Genomic DNA, 23234 nt, shown 5'->3' with positions numbered 1-23234 from the left:
AGGTCTATGGGGTACACGGGGGGGTCTCTCTGAGAGATCTATGGGGAGGATCTGCGGGTCCCAGGAGATCCAGCGATCTCTCGGTGCGATCAGTCGGTAGATCCCGGGGCTCCGGAGGAATCACTGAACGGCTGCAGGAGACGGGTCCGGGGACCCCGGCCCGGGGGGTTAGTGTCGGCTCCGGCCTCGGTGCTGGGAGGAGCGGAGGTGTCGTGTTCCCGCCCCCCTGGGTCTGTGCCTAGACACGCCCCCTGCCCCGCCCTCAGCCCGCAGCATAGCAACGGAACATGGCGCAGTCATCTCCAGATCTCGCGAGAGCTCCAGTCAGGGGTGACGTCACCTCATTAACCCCGTCTCTGCCACGTCCTGTACAGGAGCGTCTCCGTATTGTGTCACCGCCGGCGCCATCTTGGATTTCATTCTGCCTGAGATGTGGGGCGGGCGGCACCTGCAGGCCGAGCCGGGAACTGCGGGTACTGCTCATATTATATATCCTGATATTATCACTATTATCATTATCCTATATATTATATATCCTTCTATACTCAGTATAATCATTATCCTATATATTGTATATATATAATATATTATATATCCTTATATAATCAGTTTTATCGTTATCTTATATTTACACCAATCAGCTACTACATTAAAACCACCTGCCTAATATTATGTAGGTCTCTCTCGTGCTGCCAAAACAGCTCAATCTAGTGTGACAAAAAGGGTTATTTGCATACGAGGTGGTTGAGGCCGTGGGGCCTGTCATGGCTGAAGGACATGTCTGAGGAGCAGAGTGAGACCGTACCAGATTCCTGACGCTAGGCGTAGAGCTGTCAGACAGGAGATTAAAAAGACGCTGGACCTCAATGTTATCAAGGAATACAATAGCAATTGGAATAGCCCCATTGTACTAGTGACCAAGCCACACGGGAGTACTTGATTCTGTAACAATTGTAGAAAACTATACGTAATTTTACGTTTTGACACGTAACCAAGAATTGATGAGCCGGTGGAGACCTTGGCCAACAGTCAGTACCTTAACACATTAGATCTGTTCAAAGGTTACTGGCAGATCCCTCTAACGCCATCTGTCACGGATAAAACAGCCTTTACCGGATGAGTTGTTTAAGTACAAGGTACTGCCTTTTGGGCTTCACGGGGCTCCTGCCACCTTTTAGAGGGCCATGAATCGGCTCTTAAAGCCGCACAAGGAGTATGCAACTGTCATCCACTCCTGAGACTGGAGGTCACACCTACCCAAGGTAAAGGTGGTATTAGCATCACTCAGGGCAGCGGGTCTGATTGCCAATCCTGACAAGTGTGCATTGACCATGCGAGAAGCCAAGTACTTGGGGCTCGTGGTAGGACAAGGTGAAGTCAATTCCCAATTGGATTAAGTGGAGGCTGTCAGAGACTGGCCTAAACTGAAAGACTGTGCTGAGAACTTTCCTGGGTCTAGTAGGGTACTATCGCCGGTGTATGGTAAATGTCTCCACTAGAGCTGCCCCTCTTACCGCACTCCTTAAAAAAGCTTGAGCTGACAAGTTGGTCTGGTCAGCAGCAGAGGCTGCCTGGCAAGATCTTCGAGTAGCTCTGTGTTCAGCACCGACACTCAAAGCATCGGACTAAAGCAGGAGATTGTATCTTCAAACAGATGCATCTGGAGTGGGATTGAGCGCTGTGTTCTCGCTGTGGTTTGATGGGATAGAGAAATCCATCTTTTATCTCAGCCGCAAGCTTTTGCCATGAGAGAAGAAACACTCCACGGTGAACAGACGTGTTTAGTGGTCAAATGTTCCACTGAGGCTCTCCGGTACTACCTCCCTTTCCCACCACGGAAGCTACGAAAACCCTTGTTCACTCGCTTGTTATCTCTCGCCTTCACTACTGTAACCTCCTTCTCTCTGGCCTACCTGATTCTCGCCTTGACCCTCTTAAGTCTATCCTCAATGCTGCTGCCCGCCTTATTTTTCTCTCCCGCTGCTCTGTCTCTGCAGTCTCCCTCCAACAGTCACTACATTGGCTCCCCATACCCTACATAATTAAATTTAAACTCCTCACCCTCACCTTTAAAGCTCTTAGTCAATCTTACACTCCCTACATCTCCAATCTCATCTCTACCTACACTCCTACCCGCCCCCTCCGCTCTGCCTGTGACCACCGCCTCACTACTTCACTGATCACCTCTTCTCACTTCCGTCTCCAGGACTTTGCCCGGGCTGCTTCCCAGCTGTGGAACGATCTTCCACGTTCCATCAGGTTAGCATCTACTCTCAAAGGCTTCAAGCGTGCCCTTAAGACTCATTTCTTTATTCAAGTCTCTCAGTCCTCCTAACTCCCTTGTCCTGGCTCTCTCCCCCAGTTAGTACCATCCTATTTGTGTCTCCCCCTTTCCTTTATGATGTAAGCTCTCAGGAGCAGGGCCCTCTTTCCTTGTGTGCTCCTTCTACTATTCCATCACCCCCTGTACCTCTTGGCCGGCTTCCCTAGCCCTATTTTCTTAAGCTTTGCTCTGTTTTTTGTATATGTAATGTACGGCGCAGGCGGACCCTTTGTGACGCCTTATTAGTCAAAGACAATAATAATAACAATACTTCCTGGGAAGAGAGCACACGTTGGTCACTGACCATGTGGCATTAAAATGGATGCATAGCATCGAGGAGGTGAATGCCTGGGTAACACGATGGTTCTCAGTAATTAAGCCCTACCGTTTTACAGTAAGCATATGCCAGGCAGTCTGCACAAACATGCAGATGCTCTCTTGCGCAGTGATGCTCTCTCCATGGTGTCCACGTCACTGAGGTTGCCCACGTTCAGGGGAGTGGTATGTGACAAAGAGGGTTATTTGCCACACCTCTCCTGCAGATGGAGAGGTGAAATCCCAGAGTCTGCAGGTAGTGGCTGCAGTCAGGGCCATCTTAACATTATGGGCCCCCGGGCAAAGCAGTGCACAGGGGCCCCTAGATATAGATATAGATGTATACAGATACAGATACAGATATAGATATATAGAGATAGAGATAGATAGATGTACTTGCTCAGTGACCCTTGTAGGTTTTTTTTGCAGGTTTTTTTCTTTTGCAGGATTATTTATTCTCATTAAGAGCCGTGCCTATGGGGCCCCCTTGCCCGTGGGGCCCCCGGGAAGCTGCCCATCGTGCCCAATGGAAAAGATGGCCCTGGCTGCAGTGGCTGATGATATTCCCATGCATGTTTTCACAAAGCACACAGACACACAGGTGCACCACATGCATGTAATAAGTTTATTTTCTTTACTGATTAGTGCTTGGGATGAGAATAAAAGACTTCTTGTTGTAGGCAGAGTAAAACTACATCAACTCTGAGATAGGAAGGCACCAGCCCAACATAAATATGCTGTGGCCAGTCAGCAAGTAGTTAAATTAGCTCTTACTGTGGACTATCCAGTGTTCTGAAGATTCTGTCATACTAATGTCATGTGATCAGTCGTGTGCTGAAATCTTCATACAGTTTGATGCTGCCCCAGAAAACTTCTTATTACCACCATTAGCATGTTCCCGCCAGTACATACTATGTAAAATATGGTTATTATATGGCTATTATATAGTTATGATGCACACGCGCGTGTGTGTAATAATGCTTTCTGCACAATTATATAACTGCATTTATAAATATGCATTTCTTCATTTGTATTGATTAACATGACTGTCAGTTATCATTTGGTATTTAAAAGATTTTACTAACTATTGTATTTCAACAAAGTATTTGACAGACATGAGAGTATTCTTGTTTTTAGATTGTTTATTTTACTTTCCATAATGAACCTCTCCCTTCTCGGTACACAACTTTGCCAGTATCCAAAAATGCTGTCATTTAACTTTATTCTGAGACAATGCAGCTCCCTGCAGAACATTTCTTACTATGTAATTGCTTGTAAAGAAACTGTAGTGAAATGCATTGTATTGTGTGGGCTGTAATTATTATGCCTGGAGGGAAGTCTCTGCTGGCTCTGTGACTGACACTGCAGCTCAGACACTGATGAGTTAGGAGGACTGAACTCTGCAATTTGTTCCCCTCCTCAGGGAAAGTTGTCCCCTTGTTCTGTGGAATGTGTGATTAGGTTTATCAGGAAGAGAATTCTGCTGCTGCCAGAGTCTCATTGTGTATCCCCCGGGCGGGGGGAGGACTGGCAGTACAGTGCCCTGCTGGTAATTCTCTGTCTCTCATTATAGCCGGGGGATGCAAAGATTGTGGTTTTGTTCTAAAGTATTAGCACTATAACCATTAAATCAGAATTGGAGTAGAAAAAGGGTGTGACCACGTATTACAAACAGAAAGAATGTAGGGATATTTTATACATCGTACCAAACAGTGTCCTCCATTCTCTAACACACTGCCAGAGACACACACAATGCAAACCATGTATTACAGAGAGCTGTCTCCAAGTTCCAGCCACCTGTTCCACAGACACCCCCTAACTTCCAACAACCTGTTCCACAGACACCCTCTAACTTCTAGCCTCCTGTTCCACAGACACCCTTTAACTTCCAGTCTCCTGTTCCACAGACACCCCTAACTTCCAGTCTCCTGTTCCACAGACACCCCTAACTTCCAACCACATGTTCCACAGACACCCCCTAACTTCCAGCCTCCTGTTCCACTGACATCCCCTAACTTCCAGCCACCTGTTCCACAGACACCCTCTAACTTCCAACCACATGTTCAACAGACACCCCATTAACTTCCAGCCTCCTGTTCCACAGACACCCCCTAACTTCCAGTCTCCTGTTCCACAGACCCCCCCTAACTTCCAGTCTTCTGTTCCACAGACACCCCCTAACTTCCAGCCTCCTGTTCCACAGACACCCCCTAACTTCCAGCCTCCTGTTCCACAGACACCCCCTAACCTCCAGTCTTCTGTTCCACAGACACCCCCTAACTTCCAGCCTCCTGTTCCACAAACACCCCATTAACTTCCAGCCTCCTGTTCCACAGATACCCCCTAACTTCCAGCCTCCTGTTCCACAGACACCCTCTAACTTCCAGCCTCCTGTTCGACAGACACCCTCTAACTTCCAACCACCTGTTCCACAGACACCCCCAAACTTCCAGCCTCCTGTTCCACAGACACCCCCTAACTACCTGCCACCTGTTCCACAGACACCCCCTAACTTCCAACCACCTGTTCCCCAGACACCCTCTAACTTCCAACCACCTGTTCCACAGACACCCTCTAACTTCCAGCCTCCTGTTCCACAGACACCCCCAAACTTCCAGCCTCCTGTTCCACAGACACCCCCTAACTACCTGCCACCTGTTCCACAGACACCCCCTAACTTCCAACCACCTGTTCCACAGACACCCTCTAACTTCCAGCCTCCTGTTCCACAGACATCCCCTAACTTCCAGCCACCTGTTCCACAGACACCCCCTAACTTCCAGCCTCCTGTTCCACAGACACCCCCTAACTTCCAACCACCTGTTCCACAGACACCACCTAACTTCCAACCACATGTTCCACAGACACCCTCTAACTTCCAGCCTCCCTTTCCACAGACATCCTCTAACTTCCAACCACCTGTTCCACAGACATCCCCTAACTTCCAGCCACCTGTTCCACAGACACCCTCTAACTTCCAGCCTCCTGCTCCACAGACACCCTCTAACTTCCAGTCTCCTGTTCCACAGACACCCCTAACTTCCAGCCACCTGTTCCACAGACACCCTCTAACTTCCAGCCTCCTGTTCCACAGACATCCCCTAACTTCCAGCCACCTGTTCCACAGACACCCTCTAACTTCCAGCCTCCTGCTCCACAGACACCCTCTAACTTCCAGCCTCCTGCTCCACAGACACCCCTAACTTCCAGCCACCTGTTCCACAGACACCCTCTAACTTCCAGCCACCTGTTCCACAGACACCCTCTAACTTCCAGCCACCTGTTCCACAGATATCCCCTAACTTCCAGCCTCCTGCTCCACAGACACCCCTAACTTCCAGCCTCCTGTTCCACAGACACCCTCTAACTTCCAGCCACCTGTTCCACAGACATCCCCTAACTTCCAGCCACCTGTTCCACAGACACCCCTAACTTCCAGCCTCCTGCTCCACAGACACCCTCTAACTTCCAGCCTCCTGCTCCACAGACACCCCTAACTTCCAGCCACCTGTTCCACAGATATCCCCTAACTTCCACCCACCTGTTCCACAGACACCCTCTAACTTCCAGCCACTGTTCCACAGATATCCCCTAACTTCCAGACACCTGTTCCACACACACATCCCCCCCCCGACCCTGAATTTCCGTACTTTCATTCTGTAAATACTTAAACAACTTTGTCTGTTTAGACGTCACTGCCACGTTGGCATTCCTACACATAACCCTCCTGATGCCAGGCTAGGTCTGCCAGCTGCTATAAGCGAGGTATAAGCCACGTTGTTTGCCTTTGTTATAATTTTATGCTGGATAACGAGTTCCAGTAAAAGTTCAGTACAAATCAACAAAAGAGTCCGTAAAAGGACAATTAAGTTTAAAAGTAATAGTTATTATCAATATTTATGTCCAGCACTGACAATCTCAGGTCCATAGACAATCGAGTATATAATGTCCTAGTTATTGTGAATACATACTCTGTGCTGCTTGTACCTGGCCTAACAGTCACTGGAGCGGCAGAGTCCCCTCGCCCGGTAAACAGCACCTCTAGCAGATGGAGATCTGCACCATAACGGTGATGGGATATAACTACAAATTGCCCTGAAGTTATTAATAAAAGAACCCAGTTCCTGTTCTGTTTTCCATCACTTTACCCAGTCTGGGTTTGTGCACATACAGGACAGTTACTTTAATAACGTTTTCTGATGTAAATTGATGTAAAATGCAGCGTTCCGTCACACCCTGAATCTACCTGCAGAGGACTCAACAAACCGCTAAATAATCTGCTTTTCTATATATAAAATGCCCTAGAAATGACCATACTGCCAAATATATATAAACTATAACTCCATACATAGTGAATAGGTTATAATTTAAGGTATAGAGGTCTGTACGTGGCTCTATTCATGGATTCCTGGTGTATTCACAGACTCTGTCTCCGGTATTAAACTATCCTTTTCCTGCCAAATGTAATACGCTTCAATGCACAGTTCCATTTTTGGGATAACAAAAGAGCTTTGTTTTCTCATGTATTTTACATGATCATTATTTAGAGCACTGTTGGGCAACCTGATACACTACATGGGAACATGTGCGGCCCTCTAACCTTCAGAAGGGCCACACATTGCCTGTAACAATACGTTTCATACCTTCAGACCAGAAGTCAGCTGAGGCTGTGAATAAAGGTTAATGGTGCACAGATTACAGAATAAGACAGAGCTGAGGCTGATAGGTGAAGAAGCCGGGGGCCACAGTTAAAGGTTCGGAGGGCCACCTGTCACCCTTTAAGGATTTTAAACTTTTATGCAGTGAATTTTAATGTGCAGAGATTCTTTTATAGATACTGATCCCACCACCGCTTTTTACCTTGGGGAAAACTGGGATATTTGCTTCCGACAATACCGTCCACATTGTTGGGTTCTGACGATGAGTAATTTATATCTACAAACAAATTTAGATTTATTAGATTTTTTTGTGTAACTGCTGGCAGAAAAGTCGCATTTCCTTGAACAACTTTTATGACAGTATTTTTATGCTCAAGTTGGAAAACAAATGATTTTGTTTTCGGTCAGATGCCAAACTTGGCACCGATACATTTCCCGGCTGTATATTTCAGTATCAACATTTTACAATCTTCTCATGTCATAAACTCCTTTCACAAACAGCTCGAGCTTCCTCATGAATTCTACTGTCGTATAAAATAATAGAGAGGCACCAGTGAGAGCACTCTGCTTGTCCAGACCGTGCGGAGAACACGCTGGTGTCTGAGTAGACGTAAGTTGCAGAAAGTCTTTTCTTTATGTCGCATTTCTAAGTGGCTCCTTCTCTATAATATATTTGTTTATTATTATACTACAACTCCTACATAGGTTTCTTGTTAGTGGGAACTAGAATGTAGTCATTGAAATAACATGACGCTGTGTAGAATCTTCTTTCTTTATATAAGTAACATCAGTTTTATACAGTATAACTCCACAGTCTACTGTGTTCATAGGACATAGCATAAATATCTCCAATGCTTATCCGTATAATACTGTATATTTAGCAGTATTATAATATATTTAAAACACAATCAAGTTTGACAAATACTAATGTCATAACATCCCACAGTATACAAAACTATTCGGAAACAATAAAAACTTCAAATCATTGACAATAATTCATAGAGATCAAGTAAAATAATTTCTTAGTAACTTTTTGAATTATAATTATTATTAGAGTATTTAGCAGCTTTGTTTTAGTATTTAAATATGCAGTCTCTTCTTATATTAAATGATTCAGTATAACGCATGTAACAAGGATAATTCATTAAGTGAACTGTCCCGGAAGGTTCTAGTTACCAGCCATGAACCAGGCACAGAAAGACATTCAGTAATCCTGGATCCTCTATTACGGATTGTGTGATGGTAAAACGCGCTTGGTGCCAGGAGACCTGACACACTGGGGCAGAGGAACGACAGAACTGTCCCGGTTGGTGGCTGAGAATAAGGGTTCTGTGAATGTCCTGAATTCTGTCACAGAAATAGTAGTATTGTAATAAAGTTGTCAATTTCACGTTATTATAACGCGAAAATCTATGCTGGTAATTACAGCCAATGTGAACAGGCTGCGTTCATATGGACTGAGTTTTTTCACTTGAATAAAAAGGAATTTTCGGAGCATATCTAAAGTATTAATTTGAATGGCATTTTAAATAGAGAACAAAAATACACCACCTAATAAACCCGACGCATTTCTAATGCTACCTCACCTTCAGGGATCAGTAGATATTATTACTCTAAGTCAGGGTTTCCCAAACCCAGCCCTCAGGGCTCCCCAACAGGGCAGGTTTTCTGGATCACATGTGACATAATTAGGACCACCTGTGGATCTGTTACAATGTGTCAGTCAGTAATGAATACACCTGTGCTCCAGCAAGGAGATATGGAAAACCTGCACTGTTGGGGAGCCCTGAGGACTGGGTTTGGGAAACCCTGCTCTAAGTTATTGTAACTACTTTTGTGTACAGATTTATATTGGTAACAATAGAATTATCACTTTCTATCCTTTCAGACATAATTATTAAAATCCTTCACTAAAACTATTAAATAAATCTTACTTCTGGTGAGTTAAGGGACAGAAACATTTTACATTTACTTTTGCAGGTTTTTGTTTAGGTTTTTTTCAGCAGAAATCTTTCATAATCTTTAATTTCACATAACTAGTCAGGAATAGTTTACTTTGCATAGATAAAAACAAACACAAGACTGTGAGTCTGTCACTGTGCTACACAAGGTTCCAGGGAACTGTTACCAATAATCAGCTGATAAATGACAAAGGACTAGAGCAGTGTTTCTCAACTCCAGTCCTCAGGACCCACTGACAGTGCAGGATTGCCAGGTGACCAGTGAAATAAATTATACCACCTGCTACACTGTGTCAGTCAGTAATGAATACACCTGGGCTCCAGCAAGGAGATATGGAAAACATGTACTGCTGTGGGGTCCTGAGGACTGGAGTTGAGAAACACATGACTAGAGAGTGAAGACATTTGACGGAGCAGAGTCTGAGATAGAACCAATGATGTGTGACTAGTATATATTTATAACATTGCTAGACTTAGGTATAAAAACAGAACGCAGCTAAATGTTATTTTAAATTGTCTAAATTTAAATGAGACAATTCTTAAAATGTAGATTATGTGTTGTTATTATGTTTTTCCAGGTATATAATGTGCCACGTGGAGCGCGTCAGTTGCTAAATATAGCGCAAAAGAAAACAACAAGAAATAGAAAACTTTTACTCCAAATACACTTTATAAATGTATCTAAGTGAATAATAGATGTTAGGTAAAACTTTAATTGGATATGTCATGTTTGCAACGTTGATTATGGGTCCTATATTTCAAAACATACTACATAATCTGTGTCTTTCATATAATATAAAAATTTCATTCACAAAAGTGGTCTTAAAAAAAATCAGTTTGCAATTAAATTCATAAACAAGAAATATTTGTGAATGTGTCATGTCTGAATGTCAACTTCTTAAATCACCAACTTTATAAGTTCTCATGTTGATAACATGTTTGTGTATCTAACCCTGTATGACGTGAAGCCGGTCTGTGTTGTCAGAATGACTCCTCACTGGGTGATTTATTTGGGCTTCTTCCTCTCCTGGACCCTGGTACGATGTCAAGCACTGACCTTTGTGAGTCGGGGAGAGCTGTTCGGTCAGATCGCCAACAGACAGCAGCTGGAATCGGAGCAACTCAGGGGGCTACTCAATGTCCCATACATGGGGGTCTACCGTGGTGAGTGACAACGTTACAGGGGAAACGTCCCATCCTGTGAAGTAAAGATTACTTTCTAGTCTGGCAGATAAATATATGGGCATACACATAGATATAATTGGTTAATAGGAGGTGCCACATTAGTAATGTAGCTAAACGTAAACTCTTCCTAGTCTGTTACATTGTCAGTGTCTCCTGTAATGAACAGAGATGGTGAACTCTGTTACAATACATCCTAATTTACTTGCAAGCATCAAAATGTCTGTCATGGTATGGAAAATTTCATGTAAATGGATTTTTTATGTTAATTATTGGCCTGATTAATCTCCGGATGTGACCTGTACACAACTTGCTTTTAAAGAACGAACAGGGAACTTGAGCGTAGATCCATCCGTATTCAAATACTGTATCTGCGTAGGCTCGCCCTCCTCAACACACCCTCGGCTCGCCCTCCCTGTACACGAACAACGTTCCTCCCTTCAATTCGTAAACAGTGGTGTCATATGTGTTTGGACATGAATTACATGCAGTTGCGTTCATTGACATAATGTCCGTTTCTGAGCCTGCACAGAACAATTTCACGCAAGATACAGCACACAAAGGGACTAACGGCCAGAGATTAATCAAGCCCTAGATGAACAGTATCAACCTGTAGCTCACTGCAAAATTTACATTTAAGGAGTTTAAGAGGAACTTTTGCAAAATTTTAAAAAATTATAAAATATATTTAATATAGTGAAATAACATATTTTTCATTTGGTTATTGTCTAATAGTACAAGTGGAAATAAAGTTATACTTATGACTTTGTGATGAACTCTTATACTAACGGCAATTACCAGGCTTTAGAATTCAGGATTAAGAGACACCAGCAATTAGAGAGATGTATAAGGACAGATAACACTTAAATTGATGGATAAACAGAAAAGGATTGTGGGTTGTGGAACTTTACAATCTATTCTTAATACCTGGTATCTCAGAGCATTGTGCTGTAATACAGGATATGGATGGTCGGCAGATGGCTATACAGCACAGTATATATTAGCTCAGAGAATTATGTGGCAGCTTATTGTGGCTTAAGACATTTGCAAGCATACTATAGCAGTGTAATTAGTATTCTGACTTCAATCCTTCAAAGCTAGCAGAAGTTCTTGCTAACCTAATATTGGTTAAAACTTAATGTGAAATTCACAAGCTTCTTATTTATTCTTTATAGAGCTTGTGGCAAAAGATTGCACGGCGGCTTATCTCAATCGGAGAAGAAGGAGTGGACTCTACCTGGTCTGGCCCAAGAACTCCCCACCATTGGTGGTATATTGTGATCTGAGTCCTCAGGGCGGGGGCTGGACAGTTCTGCAGAGGAACACTCATCAGAACACGACCTCCTTTGGATCACAGGACTGGAGGGGGTACAGAGATGGGTTTGGTGATCTTCAGGGGAACCACTGGCTGGGCAACGAGCTGATCTACCTCCTCACCAGGCAGAATGCCTTCATGGTCAGGTTCCTCCTGGTGGATAGCCTGGGAAATGAGCACTATGCAGACTACTCCAGCTTCCGGGTGGACAGTGAGGACAGGGGCTATGCCCTGAGGTTAGGAGACTATTCTGGGAATGCCGGTGATGCGTTGTCCATCATGAACGAGACGGGGACACACGACAACATGAAGTTCTCCACAGCAGACAACGATAATGACAGGTGGGACAAGAACTGCGCAGAAGTGTCAGGGGGAGGGTGGTGGTTCGATAGCTGTCGCTCCGCTTTCCTTAATTCTGACCATAGTATATACTGGGGAGGTTTGTGCGATGAGTCCAAACCCTGTGTGGCCACAAGTATCCTGATAAAGCCAGGCAGGAAGAATTGCTCCCCTATACCACTGCCTGGACCCGGGGAATATTATCCCATTCATTCCAGCTAGTCATAGCAGGTCTCACCTCCGGCTAAATACGCAGCACAATCATAACATATAACGTTTCAAATAAAACAAAAACTTCTCTGTGTTGATTCTCAGTGTCTTAAGTCAATGTGTCAATGTGCAATAAAAATATCACCTAAAAAAACAAAAGACTTGTATGTCAGTTTTTTCACTGGTTTTCTAAATATGCCCGTATTATCACAATATTAAATAAAGTTGATATATCCAATTAAAAAATGTTTGGGGTTTAGTGACATTTTCACCTGTGGGTAAGATGTCTGGCACCTTCACGGCACCTCAGAATAGGGCAGTCTCCTATCTCACCTATTGTTATCGTTTATTTATACGGTTCCATAAAATTCCACAGCACCGAACAGTGGGAAAACTGTACAACAGCATAGGAGGACCAAAAGGCTAAAAACAAAATAAGCTGATGCTAAATATAGGACATTCAAGAAGCATAAATGTAAGAATAGCAAGAAATTAAGCAATACACTGTACATGAAACACTAAGTAGCAGCTAAGGTATAACACAAACAGGTGTCATACAGAGCATAATACAAGGACATACAGGTGGATGAGGTCGGAGCGGACAGGAGGAGAGAGAGCCCTGTTCAAGAGAGTTTACAATCCAAGGGGGAGGGGCGAGATTGTGAAAAGAGGAGGGGGTGCAAAATGGAGTGAGAATATGCTGAGCCCGCCTGGGGCATTGAGATTGTAATTAGGTGTGAGACTTATGAATAGGAGGGTTTATAAGGAGCATTTAAGACACTGGAGGTTGGTGAAGTTTGGGAGTGGAAGTGAATTCCATAGGTGGGGAGCAGCACGTGAGAAGTCTTGGAGGCGGGAATGGGATGTTGTGATCAGTGGGAGCGATATGAGGTCAGAGATGTAGGGGTGAGAGCAGCTAAGGGCTTTGTAGGTGAGGAGTTGGATTCTGTATGGAACAGGGAAACAGTGTTTTGGCAGAGCAGGTATGACATCCCCCTTCATATCCTCACGCTCATTATCGCTCGTTCACACCTCCGTTCTGCTGTACTGTTCTGATTTTAATGAAAATTAAATGAGTGCCAAAGATTGCCCTGACCCTTATAAAAAGCCATGTGGATCTGAGTTTTGAAAATAGGGGAACATAAGCATTGGTGCAAGGGAGGTAAAATTAGCCAGATTTTAAATTAAGGATGAGCTTGTTCTTACCGGGCGTGGAAGGTGATGGGAGGGCGAACCAGCGCATTATCCTAGGGTGGCCTGAACCATTAATCAGGCCCTGTTCAAGGCAGGAGATAATGAAAGTGGATGAGAGTTTAGGTAACGGCTTTTATCTTGCTAATGTTTCAAAGATGGAGGCTACAAGCTTGGTAGGGAGACAATTTTTGTTTTCTCTTCTTTTATGTTTGCAATTAGAAGCAGTGACATGTGAGTGAGAGATTTAAAAGCCACAAGATTTTCACAAGATGTTTGAGAAAGACAAGACTTAGACAAAGACAGAACTACCGATTCCAGATCTGGGATAACGTTTGTGGATTATGTATTTCTTTTCTGGGGTATGGAGGCTGGGGACAGGTCTGGTCTGGTCAGACGGGGCAGGGGTACGGATCAGTGCCGGCGAAGTGCTGAAGGCGGGAGTGTGAGGTAGTGATAGGAGTGGAGGAGAGGTGAAGGTCATTGGTAGAACAGAGTGGGTGAGTAGGGGAGCATTTCTTGACAAGGTTGGAGATGTAGGGGGGGGCGTTAAAGAGGGCATTATAAGTGGTGTTAAGCAGCTTGGATTGAGTGGGGAGTCAATGGAGGGCTTTGCAGAGAGGCACAGCATGTGACCAAGTATATGTGGGTGGGGCAGCACAGTGACTCAGTGGTTAGCACTTCTGCCTCACAGCACTGGGGTCATGAGTTCAATTCCCGACCATGGTCTTATCTGTGTGTAGTTTGTATGTTCTCCCCGTGTTTGTGTGGGTTTCCTCCGGGTGCTCCGGTTTCCATCCACAATCCAAAAACATAGTAGTAGGTTAATTGGCTGCTATGAAATTGACAATAGTGCAACTCTTTATCGAAGGAAACACAAATTGTAACGGTAGTGGGCCAACGTGATAGGCTGTAGGGTACCACCTTTTAGTCACTATGTACACTTAGGACACTGAGATACACGTTTAAGTGTTCCTATGTGTAGAATTAGGACACAATTGTCTCAAAATAAGATATATTAACAGAATAAGTCTTAAAAAAGGCGCAAACACACAAAAAATGTCACTAATAAGTCTCGCCAGACAACAATCACCTCCAGGACCTTGTTCCAGCCACCTCTCATTGTGGTGACCAGCAGAATGCTGTTTCCTCTCCTGAGGCTGCTACATGTCTGTGTACGTAGTGTAACTGTCCTAACAACGTTCTTACACTCCGATGATGTCAGATTTTCAAAATTTCTTCCAGGGGGTGTATAGCGGAATAAAAAAAATGTCATAGGACCGTTGACAAATATGGTGCATAAGAAGAAATAAAAATAATGTAACTTCAAACACACTTTTATAAATGTACCTAGTAATGTTGGAAATAGGATATTCCCCAAGTCCTAGAAGAGATCGATAAGTAAGACCTGGGGGTAAATGTATCAAGCTGAGAGTTTTCTGGTGAGTTTGAAAAACCAATCAGATTCTAGCTATCATTTATTTAGTACATTCTACATAATGATAGCTAGAATCTGATTGGTTGCTATAGGCAACATCTCCACTTTTCAAACCCGCCGGAAAACTCTCAGCTTGATACATTTACCCCCTGATATAAAGTCTGCTCCTACCTGTATATAAGCAGGCTAGGCTGGAGTAGTCCCCATCTTCTCTGGCGCTTAGCGCTGAGCTTACAATCTATAATTCACCTGTAAGAGAGACTCAGTATGGCAACTGTCAGGGTACAGATTAATAGGGCTTTGGAACTATATAGAACAGTATAAAATGACTGATAACATAGAAATGAGGAAGCTGCTTCTAGGCACACGCAATGGTTCATGCTCTACTGACTGTGTCATACGTGAGGCAATAACTCATTTAGAGTTCATACATGTGGTCACCTCGTGGTTGCCTGATCATTGAAGCGTTCACCCAGTACTGAACAAATCACACAATGCTGGTGGAACAGAATGTGCACCAGGGATCATTGTTTCCTATGGGGAACAGCCACACAATACACACAAACATTCATGATACACTGTGGGCCTCATTCATGTCCGAACGCAACTTGCACATAAGTTGCGTTTTAAAAAGTACGTTCTCACTGCGGTATATGCACATGTGTAAGTACAATAAAACATCACATCAGATCGCATAAAAAATATTTTAATCATGAAATAAATGAAAAGCTCAGCAGTATAATGATTTATAATCTTATCATTTAACATTGATTATATAAAGATGATTTCAATGTGTACTATACATAATGCATTTCTCTAGTCTTTATTAGTTGCACACAGTTGTTCTATGATAGCTACTGGCAAACCGAATGGGGGTTTCCTAGTGCCTGGAAACCCCCCTCCAAGCCTGGGGCACTGTATAATTGAGGTATCTGGACCCGGTCCCCACTTCACACGGCTCTGCTTGAAAAGGGAGAGCTGCGTGTACCTAACAGTAGTGCTCGCAGCATTGCCCATGTATATTATGGGGATAGGAAGAGTTGGAGAGCAGCCAAACACTGTCTAATATTTTAGCCACGCCCCCATGCATGCTGGTCACGCCCACTGGCGGCGTGGTGTGGAAACTCCCCTCTACAAATCCTGCGTTTGCCCCTGAGCACGCATTTGTGTAACTTCTAAATCAAAACTCTGCAGTGTCAGTAATCACCATCAGTCGGCATTTATACTTGTAGTGAGAGCAAATTATACGGCTGAAAATGGGCGTACTTACCAGAATCCCAGAACTTAAGTCGGCCGCATCTGTACGTCCTTACTGTACACAGCCTACGTTCCTCTGCCAATTCACTACCACCGTTCTGCCTCTCAGTCGTGTCATTTGCATTCGGACATAAATTGCAGGCAATTGCGTTCATTGGTGCAAGATTGCTGCACAAATGGGCATATCTATGGAAATGCTATTTTCTCCTATCCAGGGTATATCATCTAATCATGCGGAATATGGAGCAGTTCTCCAAAAGGATCATCGATCAGAAGCTAATTTATAAGTCTCCATATTATATATATATATATATATATATATATATATATATATATATATATATATATATTAAATATTGCCACCCAAGATAAGGCTTTTCCTTTAAATTGTAAGCCCTTACCACTTTGCCTGGTACCACTCAGTTTTGTTTTTAATGTGCTTGTTCCAAATTGCAAAGCGTTGCAGTGTATACTGATGCCAAGTATGATTTTGTACCCTTGTAGATGAACCAGCGGAATGGATAATGTCCCTTAAAGCCATAGATATATAATACGCTTGTACCCTATTCCTAGATGACATCATTTACATTTTACCCAATACTTTATATAATGACGGAACAGCTACACCCAACAGCTGGTACCCGGGGGCGACAACGTCATCAAGTTTTTATGTCAAGAAATTTAAATAACATTTCAACACCAACAGTTTAATATGACGCCAGCTCTGTTAAAAGTTTATTGATATTTTCTTAACACATTTATACTGGTTTTGTAAACAGATTAAATGTAGAATTAAATCATATCTTCCAGCTGCTGGTGAACCAGTTTCCGCATCAAGCAGACAAATTAAAGTTAATAAATGATCCTGTGACTTAATTACCTAGTATAAAATGCTTTAAGTCCCCAAATCATCTTCTGTTCCTGGGCATCTGCGGAGGTGGGTACCCAACGCTGGTGACTGACAGTACTTTGTGACAAGTGACGTAAGACTGGTTTTCTCTTTCAGGGGAGAAAGATGCTGCATTCAAAGCTTTGGACGTTTTGTTATTTGATAATATTGGGGATATCGGTCTCGCGGGCTGATGAGGAAGAAGATCCCCGAAAAGTTGCAGTCTCAGAGATAGCCAACATCGCGATGGTCAAGGATGACACAGAAATCCTCAACTTGAATGATCTACGGCAAAGGAAAGGTAAGAGATTGTACCTTTAAATCAGCAAATGACCATCATCCTAAGTCCTCCGGTGGGTTTAGGGTTGAGTTGTCTATATGCTGGGCCGCAGATGGCTGTACGAGTCCTACATGGGGGGGGGGGGGAATTCAGTTGAGCGCAAGTTGTTTTTTTCCTGCAGCGTTAAAAAAAAAAATAATCACACACAGGTTTTTAACTGCTATAGCGACTGTTTTTAGTTAATGCAGCGTAAAAACTCGTACAATTCAATTGAAAAAGAGGGAACGCTGCCCCTGCGCGTTAATCATTAATGTGTGTGCGAGTTTTTAGGGGAGTGAAGGGGAGTGTTTAATAAGGTCATGTATAACACAAAAAAAGGATTGGCATACATTTTCATACATTAGATTGTATTACACAACCATTCTATTTGATAATATCTACATTACAGTACTTTCGTTAGCATATTTTTTTTATTTCACTATTTTTTGCTATAGAATCATCTATACCATGTCAAAACACATTAGTACATACATATTTGTACCAAAAACATACATATATTTAATTAGTGAATTTTATTTTTTTATTAATTATTTTTTCACAAGAAAATCAAGTTTTTCATGTTATGCATTCCGGATAAACATAGTTTATCTTTTTTTCCCTCTTTTTTAACCCCCCGCATTATAAAACAATTGAATAGCTTTCAATACTCTATACTTTCAATAAACCTTCTACTGGAGCGCGAGAGGACCGTTTCATGAAATAAAATGGAACGTTAAAAATGGAATTGAATTGTGTGTATAGTTAACCCGCTCGAAAATGATAAAAAAAAACAGCGTTAAAATGAATTAACGCAGTGTTAAAAAAACTTGCGGTCAACTGAATAACCCCCCCTATAGAATGAGATGTGACAAAAATGTCCAGTCTTCAACCTTAATTATGGTCATTTAATACTTTCCATCATTTTACTTTATTGCCCCGGTCTAGTGAATGGCAGTTTTCAGTTTGTGACTATTCTGTCTGGTGTTAAGTTACCAGCTCTCTCTCTGAGTATCTGCTAATACCAGATAGGTTTACCTGTAATGTTCCTGGATCTCTTGCGTTGTCCATGTGTATCACATCTAGTACGAGGGCCCAGGGGTCCTTCAGGGACCCAGCAACAAATATGGAGCTACAGATCATGAAGTGCGGGTGGAAGCGATGCCCCCAGGAGGTCCTATAATAAACGGGTCTTTAAATATTATAACGGGCATACTGACATATACTATGTGGATAATGCATCTTACTGCTGTATTGATACCATGCAGAATTATGAATTAATCCTGTAAATACTTCCACCTACCCAACATCTAGACACATAGAAAAGATCAGTATTTTTAACAGAAATCAAATTGGGCAGCTTCAAGGTTCATGTACAGCCTGATAACTTTATATGATAGTGAATGGATAACTCTAAGAGGACGGACTACACGATCAAACCCATTATTGGAAGATTAGCTGGTGCTGGAACAGAGGTCCTGCAGATAGTTTAACCCCTTCTCCACTTAGCCTGTTTTGGCACTTTTTGGGTTGGTCAGATTCCAACATAAAGATCAGTAATTTATTTATGCAGTAACCACACCAGTTATACCTCCTTTTTTACACAAGACGTTGAACTTTCAGAAAATTCTATTAGTTTGCTTATACATAACGTCACGGCAAGGAAAATGGACCAAAATGGCCAAAAAAATTGTGTTTTATTAAATTGCATTTCAACTAAATACAAATTTGTGTATTTTTTTTTCTAAACACCATCTATAAATACCTTGTTATTCTTGCTTTAGCATCAATCTGCCTCTCCAAATCAGCAAAGAGCAGGACTCTACACATAGGTTTTCATAATAAAATCTGCACTGAAAAATGTTAATACAATTTTTGCTATTTTGCACGGTCTTGAAATGTATAAAACGTGTAAGTATAATATGGGTTGCCCATGTTTGACAATACAGTTTGAAAAACATGACTCCAATCTTTCAAACGAGGGTATTCCTGAGATGTTAGGTGCCAGGATGTTCAGAATTTACTATAGTGAATTGGATGGAAGGGGGCGGGGATTTGATGACGTACAGTGACAATGCATCATGAAGGTCCGCCTCTTTTCCCACTCACACTGTCATTTTATGCCCTGCAAGTACTTCTAGGTAAGTTTTTAATCTATCATCATCACCGTTTATTTATATAGCGCCACTGATTCCGCAGCGCTGTACAGAGAATTCGTTCACATCAGTCCCTGCCCCATTGGAGCTTACAGTCTAAATTCCTTAACATACACACAAACAGAGACCACCTGGAGGAAACCCACGCAAACACGGAGAGAACATACAAACTCCACACAGATAAGGCCATGGTCGGGAATTGAACTCATGACCCCAGTGCTGTAAGGCAGAAGTGCTAACCACTGAGCCACCATGCTGCCCATATTTAAACTCCTGCAATCCTAGGAACTAGTGGGACTCGTCCTGAGCATTTAAGGGGTTAAAAACATAAGTAATGCAGGAAAATATTAGTTTGTAATGTGATCTAGGCAATAGCTTTCTGGTAGAATAATAAAAGGTTACAGATAAGGTATAGGAGGTATAGAATAATAGCCTTGTAGTAAACACTGAATGTTGTTGGGCTAGAACTTCCACAATCCTGTTTCAATCACAGTATTGTTGTCCATACTTGAACAGGGGCTGAATTAACTAATTATATATATATATATATATATATATATGTATATATATATATATATATGTATATATATATATATATATATATCCACTGTTTAGAACAGGCCTGGACAACTTGCAGCTCTTCCGATGTTGTGAAACTACAAATCCCAGCATGCTTTTGCATCCGATAGCTGGCAGTGTATGCTAGTTGCCCAGGCCGGATATAGAACATGAGAAGAGTTACTGTGCAACTTTGTGATCAGAATAAAAACGGACGTTGGGAGATATATCTGGACTACAGGGCTGTCAGTAAGGAGAGCTACCGAGAATTAGATTAAGTTTACAGACCTGGAGTAGTGGTATTGTGCACTTGTACACATACCTAATAAACAGACGATTAGAGTTATACTTAGCATACGGAAGAAGTGTTACTGTGCAGATGGCAAAGAGTCAAATGTTTCTAGGGGAACAGTTACAAACGACACATTCTCTTGCAGATCGGTAGCCAATAATCCCCCACATGACAAGAAACCGCTGTATAATTACGGTGAAACTTGTAGTTCCCCAACAGCTGGAGAAGTAATTACACAGCGGATCAATTCACAACTGGAGATTAATGTGGATCAAAGCTTGAGCTAGAACACATATTTGTGAGATGGCGGAATTGTTTCAGAAACGCTGTCTGTCCCTTATACTTGTTGGGTTTACGTAACAGGATGTGCATGGGACACCGGTAACACCTGCAGAGGGGGATGTAGCATTTTCTGGTGGGGGAAGCCGGGTGCCACTTGCGTGTATGAGATAGGCGCATGTATCCGCAGTTACGCACACACTTTCATTTTGCAGGACAAGATTATTTCGAGGAGATTCATGGGGTGAAGAAGGTAAATTTATAGAGACAAGAATAAAAGAACTTTGCATTTTCCATTTCCTCTGAAATGGAAACCAGACGTCGGCCTATAGCTTTCCAAGCGTACTTTACACAGAAAAGCACATTTAGCTGGTGTACCATTGTTACAACAAAAGACCCTTCCCTTATATAAAAAAACGCGTTTTGCATCTTTTCTATCTTATATTACTTTGTGGACATGGAATAAAGGGAGGAGCTTTGCACAGTAGGTTAAATTATCACATATCTTACATACTTTATGATTTGCAGAGAAAAGTGAATTCACACAGAGGGGCATGATCAGCGAGATTAGCAGCAAAACTTACTCTGAATTAATAAATAACAGCGTAATACAAAGCTTAGTGTGGCGATTTACCATTGGGACGAGCATTTTGTTGTTGATGTTGACGAAGGGCGAGGGGGGATCGTCGTCTGCGGTGGAAAGTCAGGGTTAGGTCAAACACTGGATTATAATTCCATATTTTTTATCTGAAAATATATTGTACATTGAGACTTAGTTTTTCTTTAAATAATTATATTATAATGTTTTATATCTGTCATTTTCAGTGTTTTTCACCCGGGACTGCGATGAACTTTACCAATTGGGCCACAGAAAAAATGGTGTTTATGTGATTCGGCCAGAAGGTTCCCCCTATCTGGTGGCTCAGTGCTACATGTACGATTGTGGGGGGTGGACAGTCATCCAGAGGAACAGCTTGGACACATTGATAACGTGGAGCGAGTCCTGGACAGCCTATCAATACGGCTTCGGGAACATTGAACTAGATCACTATCTCGGGAATCATTATATCCATTTGTTAACGGCTCAGAAGTGGAACAAGGTGAGAATCCTCCTGGTGGATGCAGAAAACAAGACCAGGCGCGCCGACTACGACAGCTTCTACTTGACCAACGCTACCGACAAGTACCGGGTGAGGCTGGGGACGTACGATGGAGATGCCGGGGACTCCCTGTCTTCTAGCGCCCTGAAAAATCTACATGACAATATGAGGTTCTCTACTTACGATGACGACAACGATCGACTCTACAATAAAAATTGCGCCGATCAGCACGGAGGCGGCTGGTGGTACGACTCCTGCTACGACGCTCAACTCAACAAGAAAGATGGACTTCACTGGGTAACTCTATGTAACCACAACTGCAGAAACTCGCTCATTCTAATAAAACCTATAAATATGTATTGTAACAGGGTGTAGACAGCCTCTAGCTGTGCCCGGCTCTCTACAACATAAATTACCCATGTCCTGCTCGTAATTCTCCAGAAAATTCTCTTCTTTAAGTAATATTTCTTAGCAGCGACTGTCAGGGAAAGTTTCCGGAGCCTCGTGTGCATTCTCTGGGTACAGCTGACTAAGGCTGTACTGTATACTGATCTTATTGTTAGTGTAACTAAGGCTGTACTATATACTGATCTTATTGTTAGTGTCTGACTGAATGATGAATAAACAGCAATGTGATAACATAGCGTCTCATCACCGTTACATTATTTCCTCAGCCATAATAACACACAAATACTAAATATACTTTCTGTTAAAGGGATTAAACATTCAAACTGCTTCTAGAGTTAAGGTTCCCAGACAATGGCATGAAAGCCCTATCGGAATCTGCTGTTCCGGCCAATCAATTTGAATAAATTGCTATGTTAATTAATTTCTTATTATTGCAATAATAGCTGAAAACTAACATGAGCAATACACAAACCCCTAAATCTACTACGAAACAGAATATAAACGCGGAACCGACTACATCTATAATACATATCTTATTGTCATTGGTTTGTTTTCCATTATTCAGGTTTCTCCTCAATCACTATGTTATTGTATTATACAACATAAAGTTTTCATAGTGTTCCTATAATTTAGAAACTAAAAATCGGTTCACCAGTGAGGCCTAACTCTCAGGCGTTAACACCACCCAACACGTCCCATTGGGTGCAAAATAAGAGTTACAGAAACCTATTGTCACTTATCCTGTTAGTTTGAGACAGGAGCCTGAATTATGGGAAAGTAGTTATTGTGAGTTATAATCTATACTGGAAAATGTAGCAGTTTTCTTCTTGAATCTGAAGGCCCTATTGTTTAATGTTACTCTTTCACATAAAAACACTCCTTTGGTGTTAATATGAAAATGATACATACACTTGTGCTTCCTTCTCTGCACATCAAGATGATCACATTGATGGACCCGTTCTTCCCAAGACAATTTTTTTCTCTTTTTTGGTATGAATCTACATAACCTTCAAATGGACTCATTTGTCCAAACAGAAAATGGCAAAC

At 42.4% G+C, this 23234-nt stretch overlaps 2 protein-coding genes across 3 annotated transcripts; both read left to right on the top strand.

The window, feature by feature from the left end:
- The first annotated feature begins 272 nt into the window (after positions 1–272).
- Positions 273–22422, top strand: LOC142098350 (fibrinogen-like protein 1-like protein). Its single transcript, XM_075181129.1, has 3 exons — positions 273–473; positions 17196–17379; positions 21505–22422. Exons 1-3 carry the CDS (start codon positions 288–290, stop codon positions 22152–22154), a joined length of 1020 nt encoding a protein of 339 aa, XP_075037230.1. The 5' UTR covers positions 273–287; the 3' UTR covers positions 22155–22422.
- Positions 7800–12462, top strand: LOC142098351 (fibrinogen-like protein 1-like protein). 2 transcript variants are annotated; one of them, XM_075181130.1, is made up of 3 exons: positions 7800–7906; positions 10226–10421; positions 11615–12462. In XM_075181130.1, the coding sequence occupies exons 2-3, from the start codon at positions 10244–10246 to the stop codon at positions 12313–12315; spliced, it is 879 nt and encodes a 292-aa protein (XP_075037231.1). In that variant the 5' UTR covers positions 7800–7906; positions 10226–10243; the 3' UTR covers positions 12316–12462. The 2 variants fall into 2 exon arrangements, with proteins under 2 accessions (XP_075037231.1, XP_075037232.1); XM_075181131.1 differs by having other exon boundaries at positions 7821–7906; positions 10243–10421.
- Positions 22423–23234: the final 812 nt, after the last annotated feature.

Source organism: Mixophyes fleayi, chromosome 7 (assembly GCF_038048845.1).
Source record: "Mixophyes fleayi isolate aMixFle1 chromosome 7, aMixFle1.hap1, whole genome shotgun sequence".
Taxonomy (NCBI): Eukaryota; Metazoa; Chordata; class Amphibia; order Anura; family Limnodynastidae; genus Mixophyes; species Mixophyes fleayi.
Note: the sequence above shows the minus strand (reverse complement) of the source record. Positions and strands in the feature narration are given on the sequence as shown.

Excerpts from the sequence above, each read along its gene's own strand:
- LOC142098350 (XM_075181129.1), top strand. The coding sequence starts at position 288 with ATGGCGCAGTCATCTCCAGATCTCGCGAGAGCTCCAGTCAGGGGTGAC. Across the intron at positions 474-17,195 it reads GGCCGAGCCGGGAACTGCGG|GGGAGAAAGATGCTGCATTC; the intron begins GTACTGCTCATA and ends TTTCTCTTTCAG. Across the intron at positions 17,380-21,504 it reads TGATCTACGGCAAAGGAAAG|TGTTTTTCACCCGGGACTGC; the intron begins GTAAGAGATTGT and ends TGTCATTTTCAG.
- LOC142098351 (XM_075181130.1), top strand. The coding sequence starts at position 10,244 with ATGACTCCTCACTGGGTGATTTATTTGGGCTTCTTCCTCTCCTGGACC. Across the intron at positions 10,422-11,614 it reads ATACATGGGGGTCTACCGTG|AGCTTGTGGCAAAAGATTGC; the intron begins GTGAGTGACAAC and ends TATTCTTTATAG.